The sequence below is a fragment of the Anser cygnoides genome, chromosome 4 (assembly GCF_040182565.1).
Source record: "Anser cygnoides isolate HZ-2024a breed goose chromosome 4, Taihu_goose_T2T_genome, whole genome shotgun sequence".
NCBI classification, from domain to species: Eukaryota; Metazoa; Chordata; class Aves; order Anseriformes; family Anatidae; genus Anser; species Anser cygnoides.
Window position 1 is genome coordinate 32,297,458 of NC_089876.1, and position 27,827 is coordinate 32,325,284.

Consider the following 27,827-nt stretch of genomic DNA (forward strand, 5'->3'; position numbering starts at 1 on the left):
CATAGTTTATTTTAGTCAAGAAGTGTTTTTTTTTTCCTGGAAGGTGGAAAGAAATCAGCTTTCGGCACCATACTGAATTCGCAATGGAAGACGAGCAAGGGTTATTGCTGACAACATGCTCCCTCTCTGGCTTTTCTGTCTCTCTATCACCAGAACCAGATAAACTTGTTTATCTGAGGCTTCGTGTAAGGCAAACTAGTAAATCCAGTCCAAAACGTATATAATAATCATCATGAAAGTCATGTTTTCTAGGCAACTGCAAAATGTTCTCTTATACATCAGGGTAGCTGATGTTTCACATCTGATATTAAAATTCTATTCAGAATAGTGTATAATTATCACTACAAAGTGAGCATAATCCACATAAATCAGGGCATGACTCTTGTATCCCTCTCTTGGTTTAATTGTCAGTGTAAGATCCTTGGGTAACTCCCTTATTTTGCTGCTGATCAGCTCCACCTCGGATCGGCACGTCTCCTTGCTGCGTCTCTCAGGCTCACAACTTTCATTTTAATTGCTAAGTAGTGACGGAGTACTTGTGACTAATACAAACTTTATAAACGGAAAAGCAGAAATTTCAGGGCTGCAAAGACAGCTTGGTGATATCAACACTTCTCAAGTAACAGATGAACCCCTAACACCCCTGTTCACACAACAGATGAAACTCTTCCATCGACAAAATAATTGCAAACAAAACATGCTGTACTCTTGAAAGCCTAACTTCCTGATGTAGCGATGCACTGCCACATTCCTCCACTTACGACAAACCAATTCTAGAAGGTGCAGCAGTCTCAGTGAAGATGCCTTCCCTGGCAGCCCTCTGTGCTGCTCTTTTCTGTGCACAGCAGCAGTCAGGCTCTTCATGAAGCGCACAGATGACACCGCTGCGGTCAGGTCTGTGTTGGTGACAGGCGCTGTCACCACGCCTAAGCCAGACCACGCTGACACGAACTGCGAATGGCACCTCCAGCTCCGGCCCAACAGTTACCCCACCGCTGTGTGAAGAGCTACACATTCCTTGCGTGCTATAAAAAGGTCGTGACTGAAGCCTGTCCTTGTTCACTTGCAGCTCTTACCACAGGCAAAGAAGGAACGTGAGCTCTCGCTAGAGAAGCAGAAACAGTGGCGCACACACCAGCTAAATACCGCAGAGTCACTGGGAAGCATGCTTGTAAGACAACAAGTACCCTTTCCTGTGACATTTTAGAGGTATGTACAAGAAAGACAATGAGCCTCTGACGTGGAACAAGTCCAGAAAGCAGTGCGAACCGTACAGCGTAACTGCTTTTCCTATCACTACGAAGAGAATTCCTCAGTGATCCCACCCGAAGGCTTGAGAAGAACAGTGAGCACGTATTTAACACCAAGACATAAATTGCCACAGACTAGAAACTAATTGTACACACAGAGTTTCAGTAATTTAACAGGTACCATTAGACCTGTATTGCTGAACAGCTGAGTTCCCTAATGCACAGACTTACTCTAGAGTGTGTTTTTAAAAACTTGGCTTAAGCTCTCTCCTGTGGTAATGAGGCGATGCCGACTGCAATACACTAGATATAGTCTCTAGTACCGCTGGGTTCAGATTCTGTTAGATATTAATCTTTCCATTCTCAGTAACAGAGAATGATACGTTGCTTTATAACTATCCCTTCTCAGTACAACATCCCCCTGCAGTAAGGTAATAATGAGTGCAAATGAAGGCAGCATGACTGGATCAGCAAGAACCTAGGCACAGATCTTGCCAAAAGAGTAGGAGTCCTCAAATTTCTTGGATGCAGCATTACAAAAAGAAAGTTCAGTTCAGGAAGATTTACATTTTTTCCTCCCTGAAGAAAATGGCTGACTTTCAAATAGGTGTAAGAATATCATGAAATTGAGATAAAATATTGAAAAAAATAATAATTCTCACCAACTTTAGTAAGATAAGCATTAAGATTGTAGCAGTATTTGGAAATTGCTGTTAAATTCAAAATCATCTTAACAAGTATGAAGACTTCCCCCAGGACGTGTTATTTAAAAACCAGACTTGAATCCTATATATTCAAGTCCAATACTTCAACAAATTGCTTTCCTTTGCTGCTGTCATGATGGTTGAACTGCAGGGTTCACTCTGTTTTTCATATTTTTAGCCCCATGGAGGAAGGGGGTATATGAGCAAAAAGCCTTGTTAGTGTCATACACGTGACCAGTCAGTTTCTCCCTAGTAAGAAGAATCTAACCTATGGTACTCATGTGAGAAATATGCTGATTTGAGAAACAATTCTGCTGTGTTTTTAGTTTGCAGTCAGCACACTTGCATACCCCGACTAGTGATCTGCTAGCAGGGAACACAGCTTGTGTGCTCAGCCAGGATAAATCTCTGGCATCTGGCAGAATATCTGTCCTAACTATCTGTAGGGCCTACCTTGCACCTTTTCTTCCATCTTTGATGCTCAAGGGAGTAATACTCCCAACTTCTCAGAAATGGCAGCTTCTCTAAGTGACTGCTTATACTGCCCAAACATAGGCAACCACCAGAGAATCCCAGGACATGCAGCAGAAAAAAAACACTGTGCTACCTTTCCAGACAGTTACAATTTCATGCTTCATTTCTGGAAAAGAAACTGCAGTGCCATACGGCACAAGGAACAGAGCATTACGAGGTCTGCAGCTAGATGACACCACAGATACCTTATCTGTGAACTCACCTGTCTGGGAATAAAGCTATTACTCACACAAGAGATGACTAATTCTCATTGTGAAAGGCTCAATTTCTACCCTGAAAAACAGACAAGACAGAACATAAGCCTACATTTCAGCTGTCAAGAGCTGTATACACAAGAACAACAGCATTTTTTAGGACCAATGCACAAGCTGGGAGGTCCTTTTTCTACTTAAATTGAACCAATTCAAGGTCAGTAGCAAATATCAAGTCTTCCTCAAAGAGCGCAGCATCTTCACTCTTCTACAGCAGGAAGGGACATTTTGCTCTCAGAAAAGCTTAACTTGGTATGCAACATTCTTAGGTAGCAGTAAGAATGAAGATATGGTATCACAAGACATCAGATATATGCTTTTGATATGCCCAAAATACAATTTAAGAGATATGATCTATGCTCCCCCGACACACGTTAAAATCTGTGCAAAGATTTCTGCTCAAGAAATTGAAGTGGCGGAGGGCTGCAGAGGGAAAAATCACTGACTGTTTACCATGATTTCATCCACTTCCAAGTGAAAAGCAACTTCAAGCAAACTACCTCTTCGAAGCAGATATATCTGATGATACCCCATCCTCTTACTGAGATCTCACCAAGAAACGTGCGCTCTCCAAGGGACCAGCAGGTATGCAGACAAGCTGCTGGCTGCATTTCGCTGGTCCATGGAGTGATGGTCCTACGCAGAGCAATTAGAAGGACAACAGCTGATAAGCTGCTGCTTTATTACAGTTTCCTCAAATGAAGGCAGACTGATTCTAAGGAAATAAGAAGCACTGGGAAGTGAGATTACATACCTGGCTTTCTTTACGTCAGCCTTCAGGAAGCGTGCATTTTTAAGAACACATACCCATGAGAGAGCATGTATGTGCACATACGCATGTAGGTGTGAGTGCATTGCATTACCACACACCTATACAAATTGTATATATGCATTTGCCTACACCTATGTTCTTCATCTACACCAGAAAATTAATTGTTAAGTTTCACTCACAGGACAGGAGAAAAGCTCTGAAGGACAAACGGAGTTGTAGAGCAGCAGGAACACTCATTTATTTCTAGCAGTAAACATGGACTACCTGAAAGCCAAATGAGAGGGCCTCTAAAGCCTATTAAGGGTTTTGGCCAAGGAAGCTTTAAAGTAAGTTTCTGTAAGCATTTGTCAAAACAGATTTGATACCGGCAGATGGGCTGCAATGGCAGGAACAGACTTCCATCTGCCCAGAAACCAGCTTGGTTCCACATGCGTGCTATTGCAGGTGCAGCACTGACAAGTTTCACAGAGTAGGGCCATTCCTACAGAAGCACTTTAATGGTGTTTCTCATCTCTATATAGAGATGTCCTCTATAGAAAACTCTGCTATCCATCAGTGACCAGCTTTTCCATAAAATAAAGTTCTATAACTAATACTTCTTGAAAGCACTTAGCACCTGTTACCGTGATGTAAAAGATGTTTTCCCTTCATGAAATGAAGCCGAGCTGAGAAACAGACTGCTGAAAGTCATCAATATTGTCCTTGTACAGCGCTACATCGCATTTTTCCACCCCTTGAGTGACCATCTGCCAATGTAATATAATTTGGGTGAGTTGCCAAAAAGGTCTGCACATTACCTATCTTAAACATTATTTGGTGAAACCAATGAGGAAAGGACAGGATGATACAGAAGATACTCATGCTCTGATTCAGATGCATGCAGCACAAACATGGAGATTCCTTCTTCTGCCTCCCAGCTGCATGGCGTAAGCATACAGATCACAACAACTAGGGTTATCACTTATTCTTGTAGACTGCAGATACCTTCTTTCTGCATTTTCTTCCATACCCATGCACACAAGAAAACAGTTAGGACTATGAGGGTACATATGCTCTGCACACCTACTCCCTATCCAGGGCACAAATTGTGCAGTGTGTCAAAAATATCTGGAAGAGGGCAGTCAACATGCAGCATGTTCTTTCATGCTGTCAAACAGAGACGTTAGGCAAGATAAGGCAGCCGATCTTTATAGGAAGGCTATTACTCCTTAACAGTTCACTACAGGATTTCCCAAAATTCTGAAGCATCTGCTTCTGCTGGTTATTTTTTGGTCATGGATGCCTGCTTTTTAAGCGTAGCTCCACGAAAGCCAAAAGCTTCCCAAGCAGCTTATACTGTCTAGTTTAAATCCTGCAATTAGGAGGTTTTAGCTCCAGATTAATTAGTAGACAAAGCCACTCGAAGACTTGGAACACCTATGGTTAGGAAATCACGATCTTGCTCTAAAACATGAGCTGACACACCACATAGGGCTTTGTACCAGAATTACACAAGTTAACAAGAACGTGATCAGGAAACGAGAGTCCCTCAGCCTGTCACTCTGCTTATTGCATTTCAGAAAAATATCCAATTATATGATTCAATATGCTGTTCACAACTTAACTGCTATTAAATTGACTATACTGCCCCTTAAACAAATTTCGAATACACACCCAGTTTCTGATTCATCTCAAATTAAGATGCTGTGCTTAATTTATTTAGTCCTACAGCCATGACATTCTTCATGTCTTAACTGCCCTCAACGGTGATGTGATTATTAGTACTTTTCTTTTAGATGGGACACGACATTACTTCTTTCATAAGAGACTCCTCCACCTGTTACCGCTGCCCAACTTCAAATCCTTGCCAAGCTTATGGTTACAGCGCCAAAACATTCAGTAGGTTTCAGAGCACAAAAGGGACGCTCACCACAAAGAACATGAGCTTCAGTATCAATTGCTGGAACGTGAAATAGCTGCAGGGGTGATTTACAGGACTCTTAACTAGACCTTCCACACAAGGCAGGCTGCCCAAAGCCACCAACAGTCCGCAGCACAACACATCTGATTTCGTTCCGCACTCTAGAATGCACAAGCGCTCCATCCAACCACCAACTGCACTCCTCGGTGCTTTGGTACTTGGTAAGATTACAGGACAGAACAAGCTACAGAAGGTGGCATTGCCAAGGAACAGGAAAAACAAGATAGCAGCACCTCCTCCCATTACACAATGCCAAGCCCTCTGTCACCAAAAAGCAGAGTTCAGGAAGTTCTGCTTTGTCTGGATGATAAACTCATTCATATTAGTAGAGTTGCAGGACAAAGAGCCATATTACACCCTTGGCTGCATAACAAGGACAAGCTAGCAGAAACTTTTCCTCTGCAGGCCTACAAACCATGAGAGGGATGCAAGTGCCAGCATCATCTTTCTTCTCATTTAACAACATTCCTATGAACAGCAGCAGAGAGCAAGTCAGACTGAGGATCTATGCGCACAATGCCCATGTGCAAACTGCGCTCACCGCGCTGGAATGGAAGCAAGCAGGAGGCTGTAGGAACCTCTGAACCCACGGCCCTGTGAGGGATGAACTGAAATGAGAAGAGAAGGATAATATAACAGTACTGGCATTTCTTTATTGATGCAGCTAGACCACAGAGAGTTAGACCAGTTAAAGAATGCAACAAATTTTGCTGTCTTCTAAAGCTTTGTGGTAATTCCATGTTCAGCAGCTCAAGCCCAACCCTTTCACTCACGGAGAGCCAAGAAAACACTAACCAGAGGAACTAAAATAAGCAAAAACATCGCAATGAGGCAAAAAAAAAATAGAATCATCCTTCCAAAATGTAAGAGCTCAACTCTAATACAACATGGCCTGTATACAACAGACTTCATCCCAGCTTTCATCACTTCCATGAATGGATACAAGTTCCACAACAATCCCATTTTTTCCTTCCTGCATTGCCTATAAACTTTGTTCATACAATACTGAATTTTAATGATGAGTTATCAAACTGGAAAACACTTCCAGAAGTTTTGAATATTTTGAAGTTGGGAACAGAAGAATTATAAGAATAAAGTTAAAGTTAACTGATGGCTATGATGGTAACAGATAAGAACAACTGTGCAGACTGGAGAGTCTGTGGCACTCCAATATATGCTGGTGTATACCAACGAAGTGGGAATGGGTGCCCCCAAGTCTACTGTAAGAACTGGAGCTCACTCTCCTTCTGGCACCTGGTAAACACTCAGTTCAATATTAAGCTTCCAGCCATCCCAAATACCATGCTACACCTGAGAAATCAACAGAAGGAACAGTCAGTCCACAGCAGTAGGAAAGACTGAAAAATCCCCTCATTAGAACATATAAAACTCAAACATGCTAAGGAAATAAATGATGTCTTCAGCTCCAATTAGCTCCTTCACACATCCAAGCTAAATACTGCAGTCTGTCATTAACTCTGGAGGGGAAGTGGAATAAACTGTAAAACCACCATTATCAGAATTGTGATACTCACTAAAAGTCCAGAGTTCGATGGATACAAAAGAGAAATTAAAAAATGGAATGGAAAAAAATAGCATTTTTTTTTCCACATTAAACACATCAGTTGTGCGTGCCTAAACTCATTAATTAGGTTCATATTCTTTCTTCATTTTCTGTCTTTTGCAAGTTACAACACTGGAAGGCATCTATTCCTGCCATTAATTGATACTTTTTGATCATCTTTTTAAACTTCAGAGAAGAAACGCAACCGTCACCTGCACCAAGTTCTTGGTCTGAAGAGTAGTTACACTGCCTTCTTCTTCCAAGTCCCTTTTCTCCAACATCTACTTTTTATACCATACAGTCAAGTCTGCCTTATAAAGTCTTCCATTTAGCTCCAAGCATAAAGCATTATGGAATTTATGTCTGGTCAAAAGATGCAGATACTCTGTGGATCATTACTATCATTACTAATCAATTACATAAGAAATTATTTCTTCCTCAAGTCCTTTGGTAGTATTTTCATGATTTGGTTTACTTTACTGCCCATTTTTCATCCACTTACCTGGAAGCAGAATATTAACCCCAGTGCTGTTGGGTGAAATAATTGCTTACAACAATTCACAGGCTGCATTTTAAAAGGCAGAGATGAAAATTTTGAGTTTTGGCAGAAATGTTAACTGAAGACAGCTGGCACTAACTTAGACTTCACCTTTTAACATGGTGATCAGCAACCCCTTCCATTTTTCAGTGGTCTTCCACAATAATCACACTTCTGTAAAACTGGCTGTAAGACTTCACTCTGTATGCTACATCCCAGTATATATAAGCAGGCAGTAAAAACCCCAGCAGCTCCAGCTGGCAGCTGGGGCCAAGAAAAAGGAAGAAGGAAACCCAAACTTTTCCCACCTGAAATTCACACACGATTTACAGCTGCTCTTTCTTAAAGAGGCTGCTGGTCATTAACTACAGCTTTTGTCACACAGGAAAATCTCACTTCTGCACCAGAAGAAAAAATAACTGGGAACAGTTTATAGATAATATAACCTGGGGCTCCAAAACTAAATGCAAACACTCCTATTGAATGCATTTTACTTGGTGGCACAACAGCCTCTCCCCCCACCTTGTTTTTAAAACAAACTGTCTTCATAGCATATTATTGAAAAAACATCATAAGCCTTGAAACAAATGCTGTCCGCATAAAAAGTAAATGTATATAGAAATTATTGAAGTCTAGACAGGCAATAGTTTCTCTTCCACTTCTTCAAAACCACTGAAAAGGGAAGCAGAAACAGCCCATTTTGCATTATCAGCAGACTTCCCAAGTTGCAGTTCACATTACAGCAACAAGTTAAATTCTGTGATCTTCAATTCTTTAATATTCTCAAAGCAAAAGCAATGGGTGGGACAGAATCAGCGAGAATTAATGCATATATCAAAGAATTCAGTTAATGTCAGGCAGAAAAAATATTTTCTGTAATACTGCAAAGTATATTCTGTAGTATGCAAGCACCAGGGAAAATTCCACACAGCAAATTAAATTCAATTTGTTTGTTCTATTTGGCTATTTAATACTCAGTGCTGAAAGACAAAGAACCTGTCACTGTCTGACAACATCACATAACTAGGAGGTTTGAGTTAAGAAATCCTCTTTTTGACTGTTATATGCTTATTTCAGCATGCAAGGCAAAAGAGCGCACACAGCAAACTGCACATGTACTAGTGCCAACAGAAAATAACAATCTGATGTTGAGGCAAGCAAGAACAAAAAGAATGCTTTTTATCATTACAGAATGCCCGTCAGTTCTTCATGAACATGTTCCTCATCCGTCAAAGAAATCAACCAATTTACAACCCCACAAGTTGTTTTTTGCTTGCTTGCTTAATTATTCCTGTTCTTTAAATTACTAGTCAATTTTCTCTTTTTCTGCTTTCAGGTCTGCACAGAACAATTGTGTAGGGCAGAAATGCCCACGTACCTTATACAACTGAGCCTAGCTGTGCAGGTGAGATTTAGAACTTCAGGATTTGCACTACTACTGTACAAAGGGAAACCTGTCTGCACATATTGCTTGTTTTAACATTCCACTGCATTTTATTTTTCAAAAGTTACTTTTTGCATGAATGCTTAATACCTCTTCCTCAATGTAAACATCTAATGAGGTATAAAAGGCCCAACTCTGTTACACTACATTTAGTAGCTCTATTTTTTGCTATTCGGAATACATCATTTAAAAGCACACCTGGAAGTTTACTTTCTTCAGATGGTGATTGTTAATTTATCTTAAGTTGGTTAAAAAAAACAAACAAAAAAACCAACATCTTAGCATCCAGTATTTTCTAACTCATATCTACCTAGAACTCAATTAGCATAAAAAAATGACCTTTTAACACTTATTATGTAAGGGAAACCATCTTAAAAGCCATAGGTACACTTCAATACATGCGTGTATCCACCAGCATACACACCAGCACCAAGTTCCTTAACATTTTGCGGTGACCAAACGATTCATACTTGAATAGACTTGCCAAAACCGTTTTATTATTATGTCAAGCAGTGAGAGCTTCCAGTTTCACCTTCCTCTTTATCACCACCTAATACTGCAACAGAAGCTTAGTGATAGCACTGGGGTGTTCCTGTCTTTTTTCCTCCTCTCTTCCTGACCAAGTGATTGTTTTCACTCTGCAAAGCTGTATGCGTGACAGCTAACTCCCTTGATTACTCAACTACCTGTCATTTCATCGCTCCTTCAGGTGTCCGTAAGGATTCCCAGACAAAAAGGATGAACAACCATGCAGGAACTAACTGCAGCTTGAACCAGACACCTCAAGGCCCTGCTTACATTTCTGCAGCTAGGTGGAAACTTCTCTTTCAGGCACAGCCTTGACAGCTGCTGCTACCTAAAATGCAGAGCTCTGAGCTAAGTGCAACCACTATGCAGCTCCAACAGGGACTTGTGCAGATCTGGAGAGCACGACAGCTCCCAGTGTTTGAACTCTTTGGCTGCATCGAGGTTTGGGTGGCGCAGCCAAGTCACAGAGCCACTAATGGCCTATGTCCTGTCAATTTGTCTAATCCCTTTCTGAACACATTTACACTATTAGTACACAGGGCACTCTGGTCCAGTAACACAGCTCTAACTCAGTACTGCACAGAGCATTTTCTTGTTTGCTGTGAAGACATTAACTCATGTTCTCAAATTCCACTACAGAAAATCAAATTTCACTACAGAAAAACATGCCAAGGGTTTTGAAGTACCTGTAATGCCTTGTGGTCACCTGGCTTTTAGTGGCCACTCAGCCACAAACGTCTGCAGCCACTGAAAATAAGAGAAAATGTTTTCTCCTGCCAGCCTTGGTTGTGTGCACTACCTGACAAATCAAACAATCCTCCAGCATAGAAAATATTGTCCATTCTGCTCAAGAGGACACAGGCAAATAAAACAAAATGATAATGAAAACCATTTGAGGGTTTTCTTTAGCATTCTGTGACAGAACAACAAAACAATCAGGCTTACGTTCTTCTTTTATGTACCATATTCCTCAAATTCAGAGCACAGAACTCTATTAGGAAACTAGGAAAAAGGGGGAAAACTGTAACTACTGGAACTGTTTGCTGACAGACTTAAGAAAACATTAATGCTAATGTAATAAAACAACAGTATCAAAAGACACAGAAAACAAGCAAGGAAAAAATTTTACGATCCATCACACAGTTCAGAAGCACCAGTGTCTTGCAACAGTCATCAACAGCACACACATTTTAACTAGACGTGGAACAACTTCACAAAGCTACATCACTAATTCAGTTCTAAGCTTCAGGCTGATTTGGCTGCTCCACACGTGATAGCCTAACTGCAAAGCCACTCAATACATGAGGCTCTATAGCTGATGAAACACACTGATCACTGCCAGCTAGCAATCTTTGTCATCATATAATCTTTAAATTCATTATTAAGGTCATTGAAAGGATTGCGATGGCGGGGCACACTGAAAAGTTGAACAGTTCAAAATTTAAGGTTCTTGTTCTTAAGCACATGCATTTGCCAGCTAAAGAGAAGAAGAAACCTCATTGAGGAAACAGAACTGTAAGGTTTTGCTGTTTCCTCAGAAAGTTACAGTTGCAGATCCTAATAAGCGGATCACTACAGCAGACTTCCCAGGCAAAGGTCTCTGTTTTTGGGGTTTGAGCAACCTCCTGGCTGAAAAGGAATAGAGTACAACAGTTCTCAGTAAGTGGCAGACCCGCGAATACTTCCAAGTTTGAAGGTGTGAAACCTCACCCCAACCTTTGTCAAGGAGAAACCTCAACTGACAGAGGCCTCCACCACCTATATGAGACGACAGGGACATTCTGGTAAGGCGCATAACCTGGACCAGAGAGAAATAAAGATGCCCCAGCATGCCAGAAATGCTTCTGTCCTTCTTTCTTTATTTTTTTTAAAGCTGTGTGCACTGCAAAAAAATACTGTTTTTCTAGTGCTATTTTCACAAGCTAGGCCTCCTAGGTCATGAGATATCATCTAATTAGGTAGATGTGTTATCATCTTTTGCTGCTATTCCATCTACAGATTTCTAACGCTTATCAATATGCTGACTTGTTCTGAAGCCAAATTAATGAAAATAAATCCGTTTTTGAGCCTTGCATAAAACAAAAGAAAATGTGCTTCAGAATGACAAGCAAGAAAATATACCTCAAACATAAAAAAAAATTTGAAATATACTAAGACATTTGAAAGAAATACCATAAAGAGACCCCTGCAGGAGAAAACATCATTTACTACCTGGTGAAACACAACAGGTAAGGAAGTGACAAATGCTCTGTAATGTGGCTGCTGGAGGGACAACTCTGCATAACCCAAACTGGACAGTTGCCCAGCCAGTGATGTGTACTGCAAAGACTGTCACTCCAAGTGACACGCATGCTGATACTCGCTGACATGCCAAACGAAGAATGAAAGTAGTGTTTAAACCACTGCATCAAACGCTTGCCTGGCACTCAAACTCCCCGTTAACTCACTGGTGGCAAATACAGCTTGGCTCAGACCTGTGAAAAGGGAGCTATTATTTTACTGACCATAATCCTAAGCACTAGGATGGGATCATCCACTTACTGGTTATATGGGAAAGACACTAAAAGCGATATATCCATTCCTTTTCCATTCTGTAATTCTTCATTGAAACACTAAATTTTGCACTAAATGCACTGGTATCCTGATGAGCAATCTCTAGGAATAAGATTGCTATAGTGTTCAACTACCCAGACACGACATGGGGAAAAAAAAATCCAAATACTTCTTTTTTCATGCCTTCATAACTTCAGGCAACATGCAGGCTCAAATCTTTCATCATTTAAACCAGGCAAGACTTTGCTGGGAAGCATGAACATAGACATTTGTAACAGTTTAAGTAAGCTTCAAACTTCAATTTAGTCCCCTCTAATCTATTTAATGTTTTAAAATTCAACTACAGAAGCGGTAAGCAGAAAAAAATCAACAGCCCCATCAAGAAAGTTTCAACACACTTAACATCAAAGGCAGTTGATAAGTCAGAAATGTTGTAGTGAACATTTCAACAGCAACATCCTACAGGCTTTTGGGATAGCAGACATGGCTTTACGAGTCAGGTCCCATTACCTTTCCTTGGTGACCCCATGAAAACCCTGGGACTGCCGGTGTCACAGGTTCACCGTTTCTTTCTGCCCTTTGTATAGTCACTCACATTTACATGAAAAACTGAAGATACAGTAGCCAATCTACACACACCATTGAGATGCTGAAGAAACTAATAATAAAGAGGGAAATAAACATCATCTGGAACATAAAGTTAATCACTAGGAACCAATTCCCCTGCACAAACAAGGAGCTGCAAATGAGAGTATCTATAACCCTTGTGATAATGAGATAAGTCACATTGTGTCTGTACTTAGTAATAACTTAGAAAGCCTTTATATTCGGTTCCTTTTTTTTCCTCCTGTAACAAGCTTTGAGGGCCTGCCCTCTGCCTGAGCACATTACACAAACCTGAACACATTACACAAAGAAGAATCAAGAAAGACTACAGAATGGACATGTGCTCACAGATGCTTAGATCTTGAAGCATGCCACTTGGCTATAAATATTATTTACATAATCAACTTTTTACGCCTTTCAGTGCTGATTCTGAAACAGCAACCAAGTCAACAGCATATCAAACAGTTTCTATAGTACCCTGGCCTAACTACAGTATTACAATGAACTTGTACCTTTTATTCTGTACAGCAAACAGCCATGGCGTTAAGATTCTGACGTACAAGGATATCCTGGAACATGCTGGGAAGACTACTGTCATTGGGCTTGGACAGAACATCACCTGTACCTACCTACAACTACATATATACACACACACACACACAGAGCTTTTGAGATACAGGATAGTAAACGTGAGAGAACTTGATGTTTCCACTGAGTTATCCAGTAACTGTCTTGCATCAACTGTAACGAGGAAGATATTCTACCTTTAGAAAAATTGCATGATCCACCAGCTTTCCCCCCAAAAATGTTCAAGAGCAACAAAACTAAACTGTATTTCCTGGAAAGGTATTAAAGAACTTGTATTTAAGTGCTCTCACTTGGGAAAGAGCAAAGAGTTAAATAGGTTAGGAATTTCCCCTCTTAAAATCAGCATCAATTTCCAGATTACGGCACAACTATGCATCTGCAACAGCACCAGCAAGAAAGAACAGTCACCCAAGTAGTCTTTCAGCTCAAGATAATTTTTTTTTTCTAAATGAAACAGACTTCAGAGATGCCACTTTTGAGAAACTTCCTCGTATGTATGCCTGAAACCAAGCACCTACACTACACACAGGCAGATGTCGATACGACATGAAGACCATTTTCAGATTCATTTTCAAGAACTTCAGCAAGCTCTATAGGAAGTTCACTCCCACATTTCTCCCATGGGTACAGACAAATGTTCTTGACTAAGACAATTTCGCAAGAAAAAAAAAACAACAAACAATTCTTCATCCATAGCTAAGAGAATACTCCCCATCCCCAAACATGTCCTTCCCCAAACAAAGCAGAAACACACACAAGTCAAGTCTTTTTACCTGAGAGTCTACAGAAAATGTGACGGGTGTTTTTTGAGAGGCTAGCCCAAGCACTGGACTAGGGCACTAAGAAATTTGTGTTTAAATCCAAAGTTCAGCACTTACCTGTCATTTTTACATCAGTTCATTTCTCTCTGTGCTTTGCTTCCAGCTGCGAAATGGAAGGTAAAGCCTCCCTCTCTTTTCCAAGTGCCCCATCTCATCTACGATGACAATAAACTGTTTGAAACAGGAACAATTAGCTGACATGACAGCTAATTTGAAACCTGACATTACAATATTACCTACAAATCCTTAATGACACTAAATGTCCTGCAAAAACTATAGTACTCCCTCCAAATACCAGCAATCAAAAATCAGCAGTTTCAATATTATGCCTCCTGTGGTGCTTGACATACTTCTCGCAGACATTTCTGTGGCTTGCTGGTGTGACATTATAAATTTACACATAAAAGATAAAGAACAACAAATGAAACCCTAAGAACAAAGTCTTCTCACCTCTGTTTCTTTTCCTAAGGAGTTTCATAAGCTAAGTGGAGCAGATCTCTATCCTGGCAACTGGATTTCAAATTCACCCAGCATATCATTGTCCCAAGGCAAACTACTCAATTGCCTTTTATGAAGGCATTTTAATAGATAATGATGCACAAAGAATATGCCTAGCTGCTCACCAGGTATTTAACTGGCACAAGAGAAAGAGAAGCTTGGACAAAATAAAAACGGCACCAAAGAGTCGTCTTCTGCCCTTCCCATCTGTAAACACCAGCTTCCTCCTCTACACTTCAGGAGGAGGTGGGGCTGGGAAACACTGCTTTCAGAAGTTCCACCCTTCTTTACAGATGCACAGATTTCATTAATACTTAACTGGCGACATACAACATTAACTTACTCTGGTATTCATTGCTTTCCATCCGAGCTTGTCCCATGGAAAGTGACAGCTTAGGGCAACTGCTTAAAGATATTTCCTGCACCATGATACACAGGACTTGAGTCCCTTTGTTTCACTGACCAGCTCATTTTAAAAACAGCAAAATTCCAGCCAGTGTTTGTGTAAACAGGGAAAGGTGACTGACAGAGCATCAGGCAGCTAACCAACACTTTCTCACATGTCTAAAATGTGGCAGCCAGACCAATGCTTACAGGCTCACTTGCTTAACAAAGTGCTGGGGAAATCACAATTTTACAACTATCATCAACACAACAAAGTCCTAGGTTTGGTGCATGGGTAAACAGGAAAGCTCTTCAAAATAAAATCCTTTTCCCTTAAAGAGCTGATGCCACTCTTGTTCGAGTGACCAAATCTTGACAGGTGCTCTGGAACAAACACTAGGGAGACTCTTCGGACCAAGATCTCCGCGACTGCAGAGCGCTCAAGCAAGAGGGTGACTATCTCTTATCTCAACCAGACTCCCCAGGCCATGCAGTTGGCTATTTCAACGTGTAAATATTTGAGGACATTTAATGCACAGCAGTATTCAGAGGCTTGGGTGATAAAGAAGAGCTTTGTCCAAGTGACTGGAGCTCCAACAATAAATTCCGTTGAAGAATCTGCCCAGTTCCATTCTATCTGCCTAATTACTTACCTTTCTTGCAGGAACAGCATGTTATTAGGGTTTGCTGATTAAGATTTGAAGGCACTTTGAAGATTTATTGTGCTACACAACTGCTAATTATTATTTCTCAGACCCACACTGGGTTGGGAGGAAAACAGCTATGTGCCAATTTATTTCAGATCTGTCTCCTGTTCTACTTGTTCAAGTTAAAATACTTGCTTTGCTGTGCTTTTAAGTGAGTCAACTGATAAAATGCTGTGTGTTTCAAATTGCAGTCCTTTGGTGTGATACTTAACCCATATTTCCAAGAAGCATATGGCTGAGAAATCCCCCTCTAAAGGAAAAACAGCAAAACAAGGCAAACACACCACCTTCCCTCTCACTGAATGGGCAAACGCAACACCCGTGCCCTGACAACTCCCCCCGGGCAGGAATCTCCTCCCTCACCTAGGCTTCTGCACAGGGGGCATGCAAAACAGCAATGCTATGCACAAGTTATCACGGCTGTAGATGTCCTGTTGCAGTGTTTATTAAGAACTCATCCATATCGTGGCACGTTTGTACTTCCAGGGGTCTATAAAGCTGTGAATAAACTACTAAATCCCACCTTCTCCACACAGCCTGCCTCCCTGGTGAAAACACATGCTGTGCACTCAGTCCTCCTTTCACACTCAGCCCATCCTTATCCCACAGATACTTCCCAGTGCCACACACTCTTCCATCCACTTGAGCGTCCTCGAACTCGTGGCTCTCAGCCTCCAGCTCTTCTCAACAACCATGTCAGCACTGTGAGACTTTTTTAATTAAGCTGTTCTAACAGCACTCTGTGATACAGCCTGTCTCCTGTTCCACCTGGTAACTTTTTAACCCCAATCCTCCAACTTAATTTGTATATTCAAAACCATACCTTCCACTAAAAAAAATCTACAGATCACCCTAAAGCAGCTGAAATATAAACACAGACCCTTCGGTGCCTTACACATGTCAGGCTCAACTAGGCCATGCAAAGGCACGTTTAAAGAAACAAAGATATTAATGTACAAATACTTTCCCCGTGGAGTTTATAATGCATCCTATGCATTCAGAGCAACAGTTAAAAAAAATATATCAGTACAAAACCCCTTATGTACACAAGGTTTGTTTTTTATCGGGCAACAGTGAAAGAAACATCTCATTACAGGGGGAATTCATGTACTTTTCTAGTCATCAGACAAGATAGCAGGGTTAAATAATGAGTAACGAAACCCTACAGTCTAACTTCACTATATAATTTCTCTCTTGTTGTCGTTCTTTTCTTCCTTTAAAATAATGCTTACATATAAAGGCTGTTTATGGAGAGACATGCTTGTTGGCAGGAAAAGAGGCACTCCAGATGAAATACAAATGCCCAGTATGAAAGCTGAACAGATAGGCATGTTTGATAGCACTAGGAGTGGTAGCAAAATCTGTTGTAACTGCACTACCAAACAAAAGATTCTAAGACCAGATTTACTCTTTCCTCATCGGTACTTCTTGCACAAGAACCAAAACGCTCAAGTTGTTTTCCTATTTGTATCTCTGTACTGGCTGATTCCAACTGTTGCTGAAACCTCTTTAAAACGTGTCTCAAGACATCCAAAGATGGACTGGCATTGCCAGAAGAGGCCTGATACTCAAGTTGAACACCGACAGCAAGCCTTCTCCGCAATCCTTACTCCACCAGCCTGAGCCCAAAGGAACAAGCTGGAAGCCAAGACACATAAGGACTTACACATTCGGTGCCGGCCTTCTCACCTGATGATCAGACCCCGAGGAAAGCTGTGGACTCGGACCCAGGTCCACCAAACGCGCTCCCTTCCCACTGAAAGGGCTTCATGCGCCCATGATGGCTCCAGCCCCTGCTAGCTCCTTCCACACAGGACTTTCAGCCTCCCTTCTCCACATCTCGCGCCTTAATGAGACGCCCAGACACAGATTACTGCAACCAACTTCACAGTTTTCACGTCCTACTTTTACTTCACATCCCACCTACAAAACCAAACCGGTTCCCAAATGTTTCCCCAATAAACGGGAGGGGTATGTAGCAGCTCCTGGCGGTTCCCTATGAAGTCACTGCCTTTGTTGTTTCAAACATGCAATTTAAGGAGAATGACACAATCTCGAATATGCGAGAGATTACCCTGCGGTTTGCGGAGGTGTCTGTCGATTGCTAGGAGATAAAGCGCCAGCGAAACCTACGCTGCTACTCAGCGCCGACCAATAGGTTCAGACCTCGCTTCTGCCCCTCCAAAAGCGTTGGGGGAGCGAAGAGCGTCCCCCTGCAGCGGGCTGCTCCTCTCCTTGCCTCCTCTTCTCCTCCCGGGGCCCCCAACGCGCGTGGGGCCGGGACTCAGAGCCCGCCTCAGCCGCAGGGGCGAACCCGCAGCAGCCGCCGAGCTTTGTGCAGCCTCCCTCCCTCCCTCCTCCTCCTCCTCCTCCCGGGGGCCGCGCACTTACCGGCCGCCTTCAGGGCGACGGAGGCGAGGAGCCCTCAGCAGCGCTGGCGGAGCCGTGCGGCCGGCGGCTGGGAGGCAGCTGGGGGAGGCCGTCAGGGCGCAGCAGCAGCATCTCCTCCCGCGGCGCCCCTCTCCCTCACGGCGCTGAGGGGCGGGCACGGCCGCGCTCCCCGCCCCGCCGATCCTTCCCCTCTTTCCTCCCTTCTCCTCCTCCTCCCTTCAGCGCTCCCCGCCGCTAGCCGCCGCCCTCCTTCCTTTCCCTCCTTCCCTCACGCCCCCGAGGCGGCGGGGAGCTGCTCACACAGGCCCGGCCCCGGCTCGAAGGTAACCTGAGGACTGGCGCAGCCGTGGCGCCGCTAACGGCAACCTGCGCTTGGCCCCAACTGCCCTTCTCTGCCCCCCTCCTTTTTTTTTTTTTTTTTTTAACAGTTACCTCGGTTCTGGTCCATAAAATGGCAGCGCTGATGCCTGGCGTGGTGGGACAGTGTCCTGTAGACTCTAGGGGATAGCGAAGGGAAGGTGAAACGACGGAGCCGACCATCAGCTACAGCATAGCTAAATTGGTCAAAAAAAAAAAAAAAGATTCGTCCGTGGCCCAGTTTTCAGACAAGACCGTTCCTTTTTAGCACGTCAGACGCGTTCTGGTGAGAAGGCCTGCTTGGTGAGGTGAAGTTACCTCAGAAAACTGCCTTCTTTACCCGTTCTGAAGGCGAGGTTGGTGGCTGGAGCTATCTTGGAGCGTCTCTGGGGGTGCCTAATGGCAGGCTCCTGTCAGGCCAGCGGCAGTGACAGACCAGTAGCTCAGGTGCAAAAAACACCCCCATTTCACTTCTTTCCAATGAACTTTCTTCAGAATGATAGTCAAGAGGAGTTGTTTATTTTTCTCCTGAAACATTTGTGTGGAAACGATTACTTGAGAGCAAATAAAATGCTTTGCCGTAAGTGTTGCATCATTAAATACAAATTCCTTTGTGCTAACTGCGGTATTAAGGGCTCGATATGAAAGTGAGTCTGCCATAAGTAATAGTGTCACTGACTTTGTGTAAGTCATAATAAATATAAAGATGAATGGTAGAGCTAATTAACATTTTAAGAGACTACAGTAATCTGAGATGTTAGTTATGTAATTTAAATACTGTTTTCTTGTAATACAAGTTTCTTAAGTTGATAACTATCTATTTACATTTTAAGGTGAACTCATTATATTGTTATCCACCTCGTGAACAAGAAGAAAGCTTATTTTGGTCTCTGTACACTTATACATTTCCACAGCAAGGGCCCACCTCCTCATTCTACAGGTTAGTCTCTTACTGAGAGAAAATTTTTTATTTTTATTTTTTAAAGGATGTTGACGATCTGCAGTAGATTTTATCCCCAAACTCTGCTTCTATGCTTCAGGTCAATTTATAGTTGATAACAAGTTACTATATAATCTTTTTTACTTTGTTTGAACATGGGGCATAGAAAGGTCTCTTTGTAGGGAAATGTTTTTTGCAAAGACACATTATTACTTGAGGTAAACGTAATGAGTTAAACAGGACTTACAGATGTGTTAAAACTCAGCCTACGTAATAAGGCAATATTACCTTCTTGTACTAGAATGTCTCTGAATAAAGCAGCCTCCTCCCCCAAAAGTCACCTCTCTTAAAAGACTGCAAATTTGATTGTAATTTACTTTCTTCTAAACAAGATTTAGTTCCTTGTTCTTTATCCTACTAATAAGCATCTGTTTGGGACACTGTTTTCCTTAGCCTTGTAAATGTGTGAATACCTTAACGATTATCTCATTAGACTATTTAATTTTTATTTTTTTTAATTAACTATCTTGAACAAGGAAACTTGGAGCTTAGGATCAATGGAAAATATAATTTCCATCTTCACCTACTATGCATTTTACAGGGATGCAAATACATGAAAAGCATTGCCGTAGCTTTACAGACTTCTTATATCACCGACTAAAAGAAAGACAACACATTGTGCATGAAGACTGACGCCTTGGACTGTCTCCACTGTGGAAAAACGCAATGGCTTTTGTCAGTGCGGTATTTCTGTCATTTATCGTGAACGCTATGTATATTTACTGGGAAGACTGACAATGCCAGCACTTAATAGATTCCGGAGCGTGACTTTTTCCTTAGCTGATCAGAGGAAGTTTCCATGCTAGCTACATCTACAAAACTTTAACTTTTCTTCTGCACAGAGTGTCTGGCAAATAAATATACTCCAATTATTCCACCTCAAACCCTTGCATCATTTACTCAGTGCTTTTGCATAGCGTAGTACATCAATGCCTAGAAAAAAAGATGCCAAATCACATTATTTGTTCTTGTTGAAACCTCCTTAATAAACAGGTGTGCCTTTCTATATGTCTCAACTGGGGGAGTCAAGAGCACCTCCATGTTCCTGGTTTGGGACATGTCTGGCCACACCTTGGCTATGTATCAGGACAAAACCTGTACATAAACCAGCACCCTCCCTTAATCTCATGCTCATGGGTAACTTGGGAGTCAAAAATTGTTTAGCATGCTCCAGTGTACTTTTAAAGGTCAGTTTAGAGGAAGACTAAGTCTAACCATGCACATTTTGCAGCTAACGAAAACCATTTAAAACAAAAAGGAAAGCCTAACTCAGCTGCATCTTAGGGCAATTCACACACAAGTTCTTAGGCAGCAAAGCACCTTCTTTTTTACTTAGACTGTGAGGTGTTGTCCTTGCAGTATCGGAAAGATCCTAAAGAACTGAAATGAGTGGCTGAGAAAGAAGCAGCAAAAAGAAATACAAGAAAGATTAAATCTCTGAGAAAGATTAAGTGCAGTGACTGTCTGGGATTTTCAAAAGTGACAATTAATTTCGGGCGTCTCCCAGTTCTGGTGCCCAAACAGGAACCTATTTTCCAAAAGCACTCAATGGTGTCTGAAGTTTGGCAGCTTCATGCACAAATCCCTTCCAAAATGTTAGCCATTTTTATATTCTTTGGCTAAATGACAATCAAGGGACAGGGCTACAAACATTTGATGAGGCTGAATGCCACTGTGAGAAATAAAGTAATTTTGGCTCCCTACCTGTAATGAAACCTTTCTTGTAGGCCACTGCCAATGAGATTTCAAGTGTGCTCACAGGCTCTATAGCAGTACAATTGCAGAAAAGAAACCTGAAACATATTTGGGATTCTAGTTATGTATGTGCCAGCTAAGAAAGAAAAAAAATAGATTTTACTAGGAAAATCTCTCCTATAGTAAGTCTTACAGCTCTGAAGGATAATCTTGGAGAAAATCTAATATTCAGAATCTAATTAGCTGTAGATACTTAAAAGCAGACTGGTTGAAACAGTTGTAAATATATGGTAGAGAACAATCTTGCCCAGACAGAAACTACTTGTTCAAACAGGTCCTTCCTGCATTCAACTTTGGAGTCTATCTTAATGAAGGTTTTGTTTGGGAATATTACAGTCAAGAGTTAAATCAGAGCAGCGGAAGAGAGACATTAAAATGTATAGGGAGAGGAGGAGAAAAGGAGTTGTTTTTATTTGAGATTTGAAATGAGATGAAGGGTCACCAGGGCTGGGAAATACACAAAGGCTGTCCCAGACTCCAGCCTATTTGGAAGAAAAGGCTCTCCTCTCACATAACAGTAGCGAGATTGTGTGGAAGGACAGAGCTGAGTCTAGACAAGCAGCGGGTGGGGGGAGAAAAGACAGATTTTTTTTCCCAAATTGACATGTTTCTATTAATTCCATAATTAATGACTTTCAGGTGACCAAATTTTAAAGGCCAGGCAGACAATTTGGATTCGGAATATTCTTTTGCTGCAGCTGTCCAAAATCTAAAAGCACTGTGTTTATCTTCACTAAGTACATTGCTCTACTGCTGCACCGCAACTTAGCATCATCCTGTGTAGAAGTGATAGCAGAAATTTGTTAAGCATGGTAAGAGCTTCCTATTTCCATTAAATGAATAATGACCTTATTTGCACAAATGGCAGCTTTATATTTTGCAGTGAGCTTCAGTACTCACATGTCAACCAGAAAGCCTGCTTACCTGGTGGTAAATTTTATCATTTGGTGGTCATCCTTATTTCTGTTTTTGATGTCCTGCAATAAAAGTTGCATAATGACAGTTTTAGTAAGTGAATCTCTGCAGGCAAACAGCTCTGGTATGTAGATCCAGAAAGGCATTCGTGCACTTTTTTATTACGCTTTCACACTGAGCTGTTGCGATTGATAAGTCTAGTCACCTAATTTTTTCTGCTGAATCTGATCTGAATTTTCTAAGTTGACAGAAATGATTGGAAAACTTTTTTTTTTTTTTAATAAAAAGTATACAAAATTAATACAAATATTATTACAAATAGTAATACAAAATACTCTGGTCCTGGAAATTGCACTTAGTGTTTTCTTTATGCTTTTCACATTCCCAGTATCATCTTTTCAATGACAAAATCGGACCATTACATTTTTGGGTAGCAGCAAGACAGAGAGAAAGAGACAGCTGAGATTACAGGTAGTGAAATGGTATCTTGGTAAAGATAGAAAAGTTGATGGATGACGAGATCAGGATAGGAGACAATGATGTAAACGTCTTTTGAATTAAATTCTTTAAAACAACCAGCCAAAGAAGACCAAATATAGACTTCAGGGAAACACAGTGAGAGAAACAGAGAATTAAAGTGGAATCTCTGTAAAAACCTCTGAAAGAATTAAGAGAAAGTCAAAAGAAGAAAAAATAAGAAAATGATGCCTTAGAAATACTGTACTCCCTTTAATGGTGCCAGAATGTAATTCCATATTCAGCAAAATCTCTTCTGTCCTTCTGCAAATCTCTTAAAGGTATAGTTCTCATTTTGCATGCTGCTATTCTCTGTTCCACCAGAGTATTTACACTGAAATCTGGGGAATTACACCAGAGTTATACTCCAGATTTATACTGATGTTACAGCGACCATAATCTGCCTCTAGAGGAGACAATTTTTTCACCCATATATGGTACAATCTACTGTCGTTTGCGCTTCTACTCACATTTGTCATAACAAGCTGTGAATTACTTTTTCCAAAAAGTTGCTCTGTTCCTAAGAAATGCCTCTGTGTTCCTGTATAAGAAAAAGGCTTATTTTAGTATACGTTTTTTGACTTGTACAAATACAAGCTTTTAAAAAGTCACTCACTTGCTGGGATATCTGATTATGATGTTGTTATTTTTTTTTGTTGTCTTTTTTCTTAATTAATTGAAACTTATGTTGTCAAACTAAAGGGACTGATTTCATCTGGAGAAGCTACAGCTTTTCCAACACAGTTTTGCCTACTGAATTGGGTTACTTTCAATTGTATTGGAATAATTGTATGTCTGTGCATTTCTGCAGGCGTTGTTTCAAGACTTCGCATTTACTTCCTAATTGCTTACTATCACCAAGCTGCCATGGCAATATTACTTTTCTTGCAAGTCCTTACCAGTTAGTTTTGGTCTCACAACTTATAAATCAAGGCTCCTTTTAAAGAAGTGAACTCTGCACACAGAGTAAGGGGCATCCCTCTAGTTCTGTAAGTTTTATTTTCAGTAATATGTATCGAATCATAGGCATATCGAGTATGTCAACCACTAGCTGACTTCAGTGTGAATTGCATGTGAACATCTGTAGGAGTTCCACATTTACTCTGGTGATTAAAATAATTACATTTTTCATGTGGATCATTTTTAGAAACTTCTTTCCTAGTTCTATTTAGCTTCATTACATTGCTTCTCCTAATGACATTTTACTGCTTTGTTAACTGGAAATTATTTTTGAAGTATGAAGCAGTATGTTGGACAGCCTGTGCCTTTTATGTTGCTGTTGTACTATGTATTTCTAGAGCTGGAAATCTTAACAGAACGTATAACAGTCATTAACCCTAAAGAGAAATTTCTTCAGTATCCCCTGGTCATAAATTACTTCTAGAGCAAGCAGAGACAGAAAACAGCTTGCAATAGAAACACACCCCTGGAAAAGTTTCTGTCTTCTAAAAGCCACATTATTGTCTGATACCCAGTGAAGGGAACACTTGACAACGTGTGTCGAGCGTTAATGAAGTACGTAATTTTCAATTCTGACTTTACAGTTCCGATTGTATCATTTCATGTGTCATTGTATGCACGATAATATTCTCACAGCTGTAGCTCCTGCCTCTTGAAACTTTCAAAGCAGTTCCTATACTAATATGCTAAATCTCACGTAAGGTAAGGTAATACCATTCACATTTCCAAAGAGGAAAAACCAAGGCGTGACCTGACATATTCTGGGTTACACAGGAAACCTGGTGCAAAGCACTGGCACTCAAGATGATGTGTTTTGACTTCCACTCTCATGCTCTTCCTACAGAAGAGCTGGTAGTCCAGAAGGAATCTGCCTCTTGCTTAATTGCTGGTAGGTTTTCTTCTGGCTACACATAGCAGTAGTTACTCATCTGTTTTCACTTCCCTACCTTTCATAATATGTCCTGCACTACTTTGAATATAAAACATACCCTTTTCTCCCTGCAACTGTGGAGATCGTCAGGTAGAAGACTGTCTTATTTAAATTTCAAAGGGCTTCTTTGTAAACTACTTCCTTATGGTGGAACCACGAGTTTATCCTTTTAAATAAAATCTTTACGCAGCACATTTAGAAATTACAGGGCATTGCATGCAGGGAGCATTTCAGGCTACATTTGCAACAGAACCTAGTGCATACAGGCAGAGTCAGCATGCAAAAACGTTCTGATTTTTTGAGCAACTTTTATCGTTCTGAGTTTGAAACTCTTTAGCTTGACACCAATGTAACCAGTTTACCAGTGCCACCTAAGAAAATCAGAGAAACCATACCTCATTCTCTTTGGCAGCTTATATTTTAAAGAATCCAGGCATACAATGTTCCAGGTGTACTTATCACATGACTAATTGCAATAACTACTTTTCACTTATGGAATGGATCTTATGTCAATTACGTTCAGTCTTTGTCATTAAACATGCCATGATGGCTGAATGCTTTAATACAACAAATAACAATATACAGTGGACCAATGCAATATCATGCAGTGCTACCTGCCTTTTCATAGCATCATCAAGCCCCTTATGCATCCTCTTTTCTCAGACAACAGCGGCATACCAACACAGCTCCTCTTTCCTCAGACAACAGCAGTCCGTAGCACAGCATCAACACTGAACAGAGACCGAGGCTGTATAACAGCAAAACCACCAAATGCTCCTGTATCACCTGTCTGGGACAGCACATGCACCCTAAAGAGGTAAGAATTCAGGCCATAGCTGCTCCTTCTGCCTGCTTTTCTCCCCAGATAAAGACTGCTGACCAAAAGTGAGAGGTACTGCGGCTGGGTACGTAGTTCACAAGCTGGATACACATTGTGAAGGGCTGAGTGCTTGGCTGGAATTTGCGTTGCTGGGGCTGAAACTGTCACGTGCTCAGAGCTATGAAGGGAGATGTGTGTGGAAAGGCTGGATAGAAGCTGCAAGAGCAGACCAGAGTGGCATCTGTGGGGACTGAGTGCGGGTTGGTGCAACAGGCTGAGGGGCATGTCAGGAGGCTGTCAGGCACACCTCTGGTAACGAGACTCGAGGCACTGTGCTTGTCTGCCACGTGCGTAGCAGCGCTGAAGGCAGGCACGTACAAGACAGCTGTAGAGCTGGGACTGGAAGTCTGCTAAATCAAGTGTCTGCTGTGTGCCAGGACAGCGTAATCTGTGCCTGGGCATCTGCAGAATGAAAAACACACACCAAAGGGACATTATCTGTCTTGTTACCACCAGTGCAAAGAACAGTCTCATTCTAAAATGATAGTTCTCAAAGAAGCTTTTTCAAGTGTTTAATTTCAAGTGTTTAAGCAGAAAACATTTTTTTTTCTGTTTCTTGTGCTAGGATTTGGTTGCATTGTCCACATCTCTGTGAAATTTATCACAGTGCAGGGAGACAGAAAATAATTGTGCCCCAAGGAATACACACTTACCATGAATGCAAAATATATCAAAGGGGTATATTCAAATCATAGCATGCCGTGATCAGAAAGCATAACCACATTACCAGTCAAAGCTGGAGGAAAGATGTACAGAGGTTGTCATTAATGGAGTGCTCTTATTACTTGGACCACACGAGTACAAATAACATGTAGTACCCTGTGATGCATATCACAGTAGATCTGCTTGAGGTCAGAACAGGGAAATTGCCATTACTTCTGGAGAAAAAACATGGCATATGTTTTTCCACAACATATTTTCTGATCCTCACGTAGCAAAGGTTCTCCATTGATAAGTACTTTGACAACTTCAGGCGGAACAGGCTATTTTCAGGCTTAGAAACAGAGCAGTAGTACGTTTTCTAGTTACCGCATTTTTCTGTCCTGCTAAGGACTATGCCTTGCATAGTGATAGACCATTTCTGTAATGACTCCTGTTTTCCCTGACTACACATATTTTCATGTTCTGCCATTGCATGCAGTCCTTACTCCTTCATTTCACCCCAGCTCTGTACTTTTGATATAACTGGACAGAGATGGTTCTTAGTGCAGACGCTTTGCACTTTCTGCAGACCATCAGTAGCGAATGGTCCTCTCGAGAGTTGGTGCCAAGGATTTTGGAGAACCAGAACTTAATGCACCAATGTGGTAGGCAGCAGTTATCCCGCAACGGAGTTTGCTGTCAATAAAAGCAGGGTGTGAGCTGTCACAACCTTGACCGCTCCTGCTCTCAGACCAAATGGGGACATCCTTCTGTGTGACTGGACTGTAATTAGCCAGAAATGAACTGGGAAAGTTGAAGAAGGTTAATTTATACATACCTTTAATGCTGTGAGGCTTCCCCATGAAACAGTATTTGCCCAGCATTCTGAAAAGTGCTAGTACATCAAGAGTTTGAAGGAGTTGTCATCATTGAAAGACCCTGGTGAGTCTTGACTTGAAGTCTCATAGGTGGAGGCAGAAGCTGGCCAGCTTTCATTCAACCAGTAGAACAAAAAAAGGAGAAACATTAAAACAATAGGGAAAAAAAAGTGAAGCAAAATGTCTAGCACACTCTATTAGTTTCCTGTTAAAAAATAAAAGCGAAAATCAAGGGGATGCATGCAAACGCACTGTGACCAAGTCTGTTGTAAACTTACCTGCTTAACATGACAGTTCAAAATGAAGCTTCAGATAAGGGGGTTTTGCATCTGCAGCTGGATCAGACTTTGGCCTAAACCCTTCGCTAGATGTGTTTGGGGAGAAGTCTTTTCTATTACAGGAAACTATTTGGCATCAATTATTTCCTTTACCACTTTTAAATAGAAGTATCGTCTCCAGGGCTTATCACGCACAGACTTAGACAAGCGAACTTAACCATATATTATGCACACGCAGGCAACAAAGTAGGGAAGAAGGTAATTTTCATTTTTTATTTTAATCTAAATGAGCTTGTAATTGCTAAATAGCTGTAGGAATAACATTATATATGAAATCACCAGAGGAGAGTATCCACATTTTTTAGGGTGCCTAAGAGTGGACGTCAAAACCTGAATTATGGAAAATAAGTTCATCAGGAGTCACTGAAAATTTGAAGAACTTTTCCCTCTTCCTATAGAAATATATTGGTATTTTAAAAAATAGTGCTGGTATGGCTGCCTTATACCAATAGGAACAGTCAGTTTTATATAAGCAAGCCTGGCATTCTTTTATACAAGAGACTTTTTTTTTGTATCCAGTGGTACCATTATCACATCATAGATTTTCCTTTTCCTAAAAAGA

General features: G+C 41.2%; 1 protein-coding gene and 2 long non-coding RNA genes across 8 annotated transcripts in view; 1 reads left to right on the forward strand and 2 right to left on the reverse strand.

The window, feature by feature from the left end:
• PTPN13 (protein tyrosine phosphatase non-receptor type 13) overlaps window positions 1-18,233 on the reverse strand; it is a 129,708-nt gene extending 111,475 nt beyond the window's left edge. Inside the window, exons 1-2 of one of the 4 annotated variants that reach the window (XM_048074371.2) lie at window positions 18,094-18,233; window positions 14,171-14,284 (exon numbers count right to left, since the gene is read on the reverse strand). In XM_048074371.2, coding sequence (XP_047930328.2) covers window positions 14,171-14,177 — 7 coding nt within the window. In that variant the 5' untranslated portion in view covers window positions 14,178-14,284; window positions 18,094-18,233. Of the gene's footprint in view, window positions 1-14,170; window positions 14,285-17,391; window positions 17,650-17,776; window positions 17,925-18,093 lie in introns of those variants that run through there. The other 3 variants (XM_048074372.2, XM_066996593.1, XM_048074373.2) reach the window with 3 other exon arrangements.
• A 41-nt stretch (window positions 18,234-18,274) lies between these two features.
• Window positions 18,275-24,716, forward strand: LOC106041875 (uncharacterized). Of its 3 annotated transcripts, XR_007167149.2 has the most exons (5): window positions 18,275-18,416; window positions 18,522-19,030; window positions 19,284-19,390; window positions 19,992-22,017; window positions 22,509-24,716. It is a non-coding gene; the product is annotated as an uncharacterized lncRNA (long non-coding RNA). The 3 variants fall into 3 exon arrangements; XR_010831414.1 differs by lacking the exon at window positions 22,509-24,716 and having other exon boundaries at window positions 19,992-22,392; XR_010831415.1 differs by lacking the exon at window positions 22,509-24,716 and having other exon boundaries at window positions 18,522-18,897; window positions 19,992-22,392.
• LOC136790806 (uncharacterized) lies at window positions 22,128-27,682 on the reverse strand. The gene is made up of 3 exons (XR_010831429.1): window positions 26,888-27,682; window positions 23,107-23,177; window positions 22,128-22,182 (listed from the first exon to the last, which is right to left on the reverse strand). It is a non-coding gene; the product is annotated as an uncharacterized lncRNA (long non-coding RNA).
• Window positions 27,683-27,827: the final 145 nt, after the last annotated feature.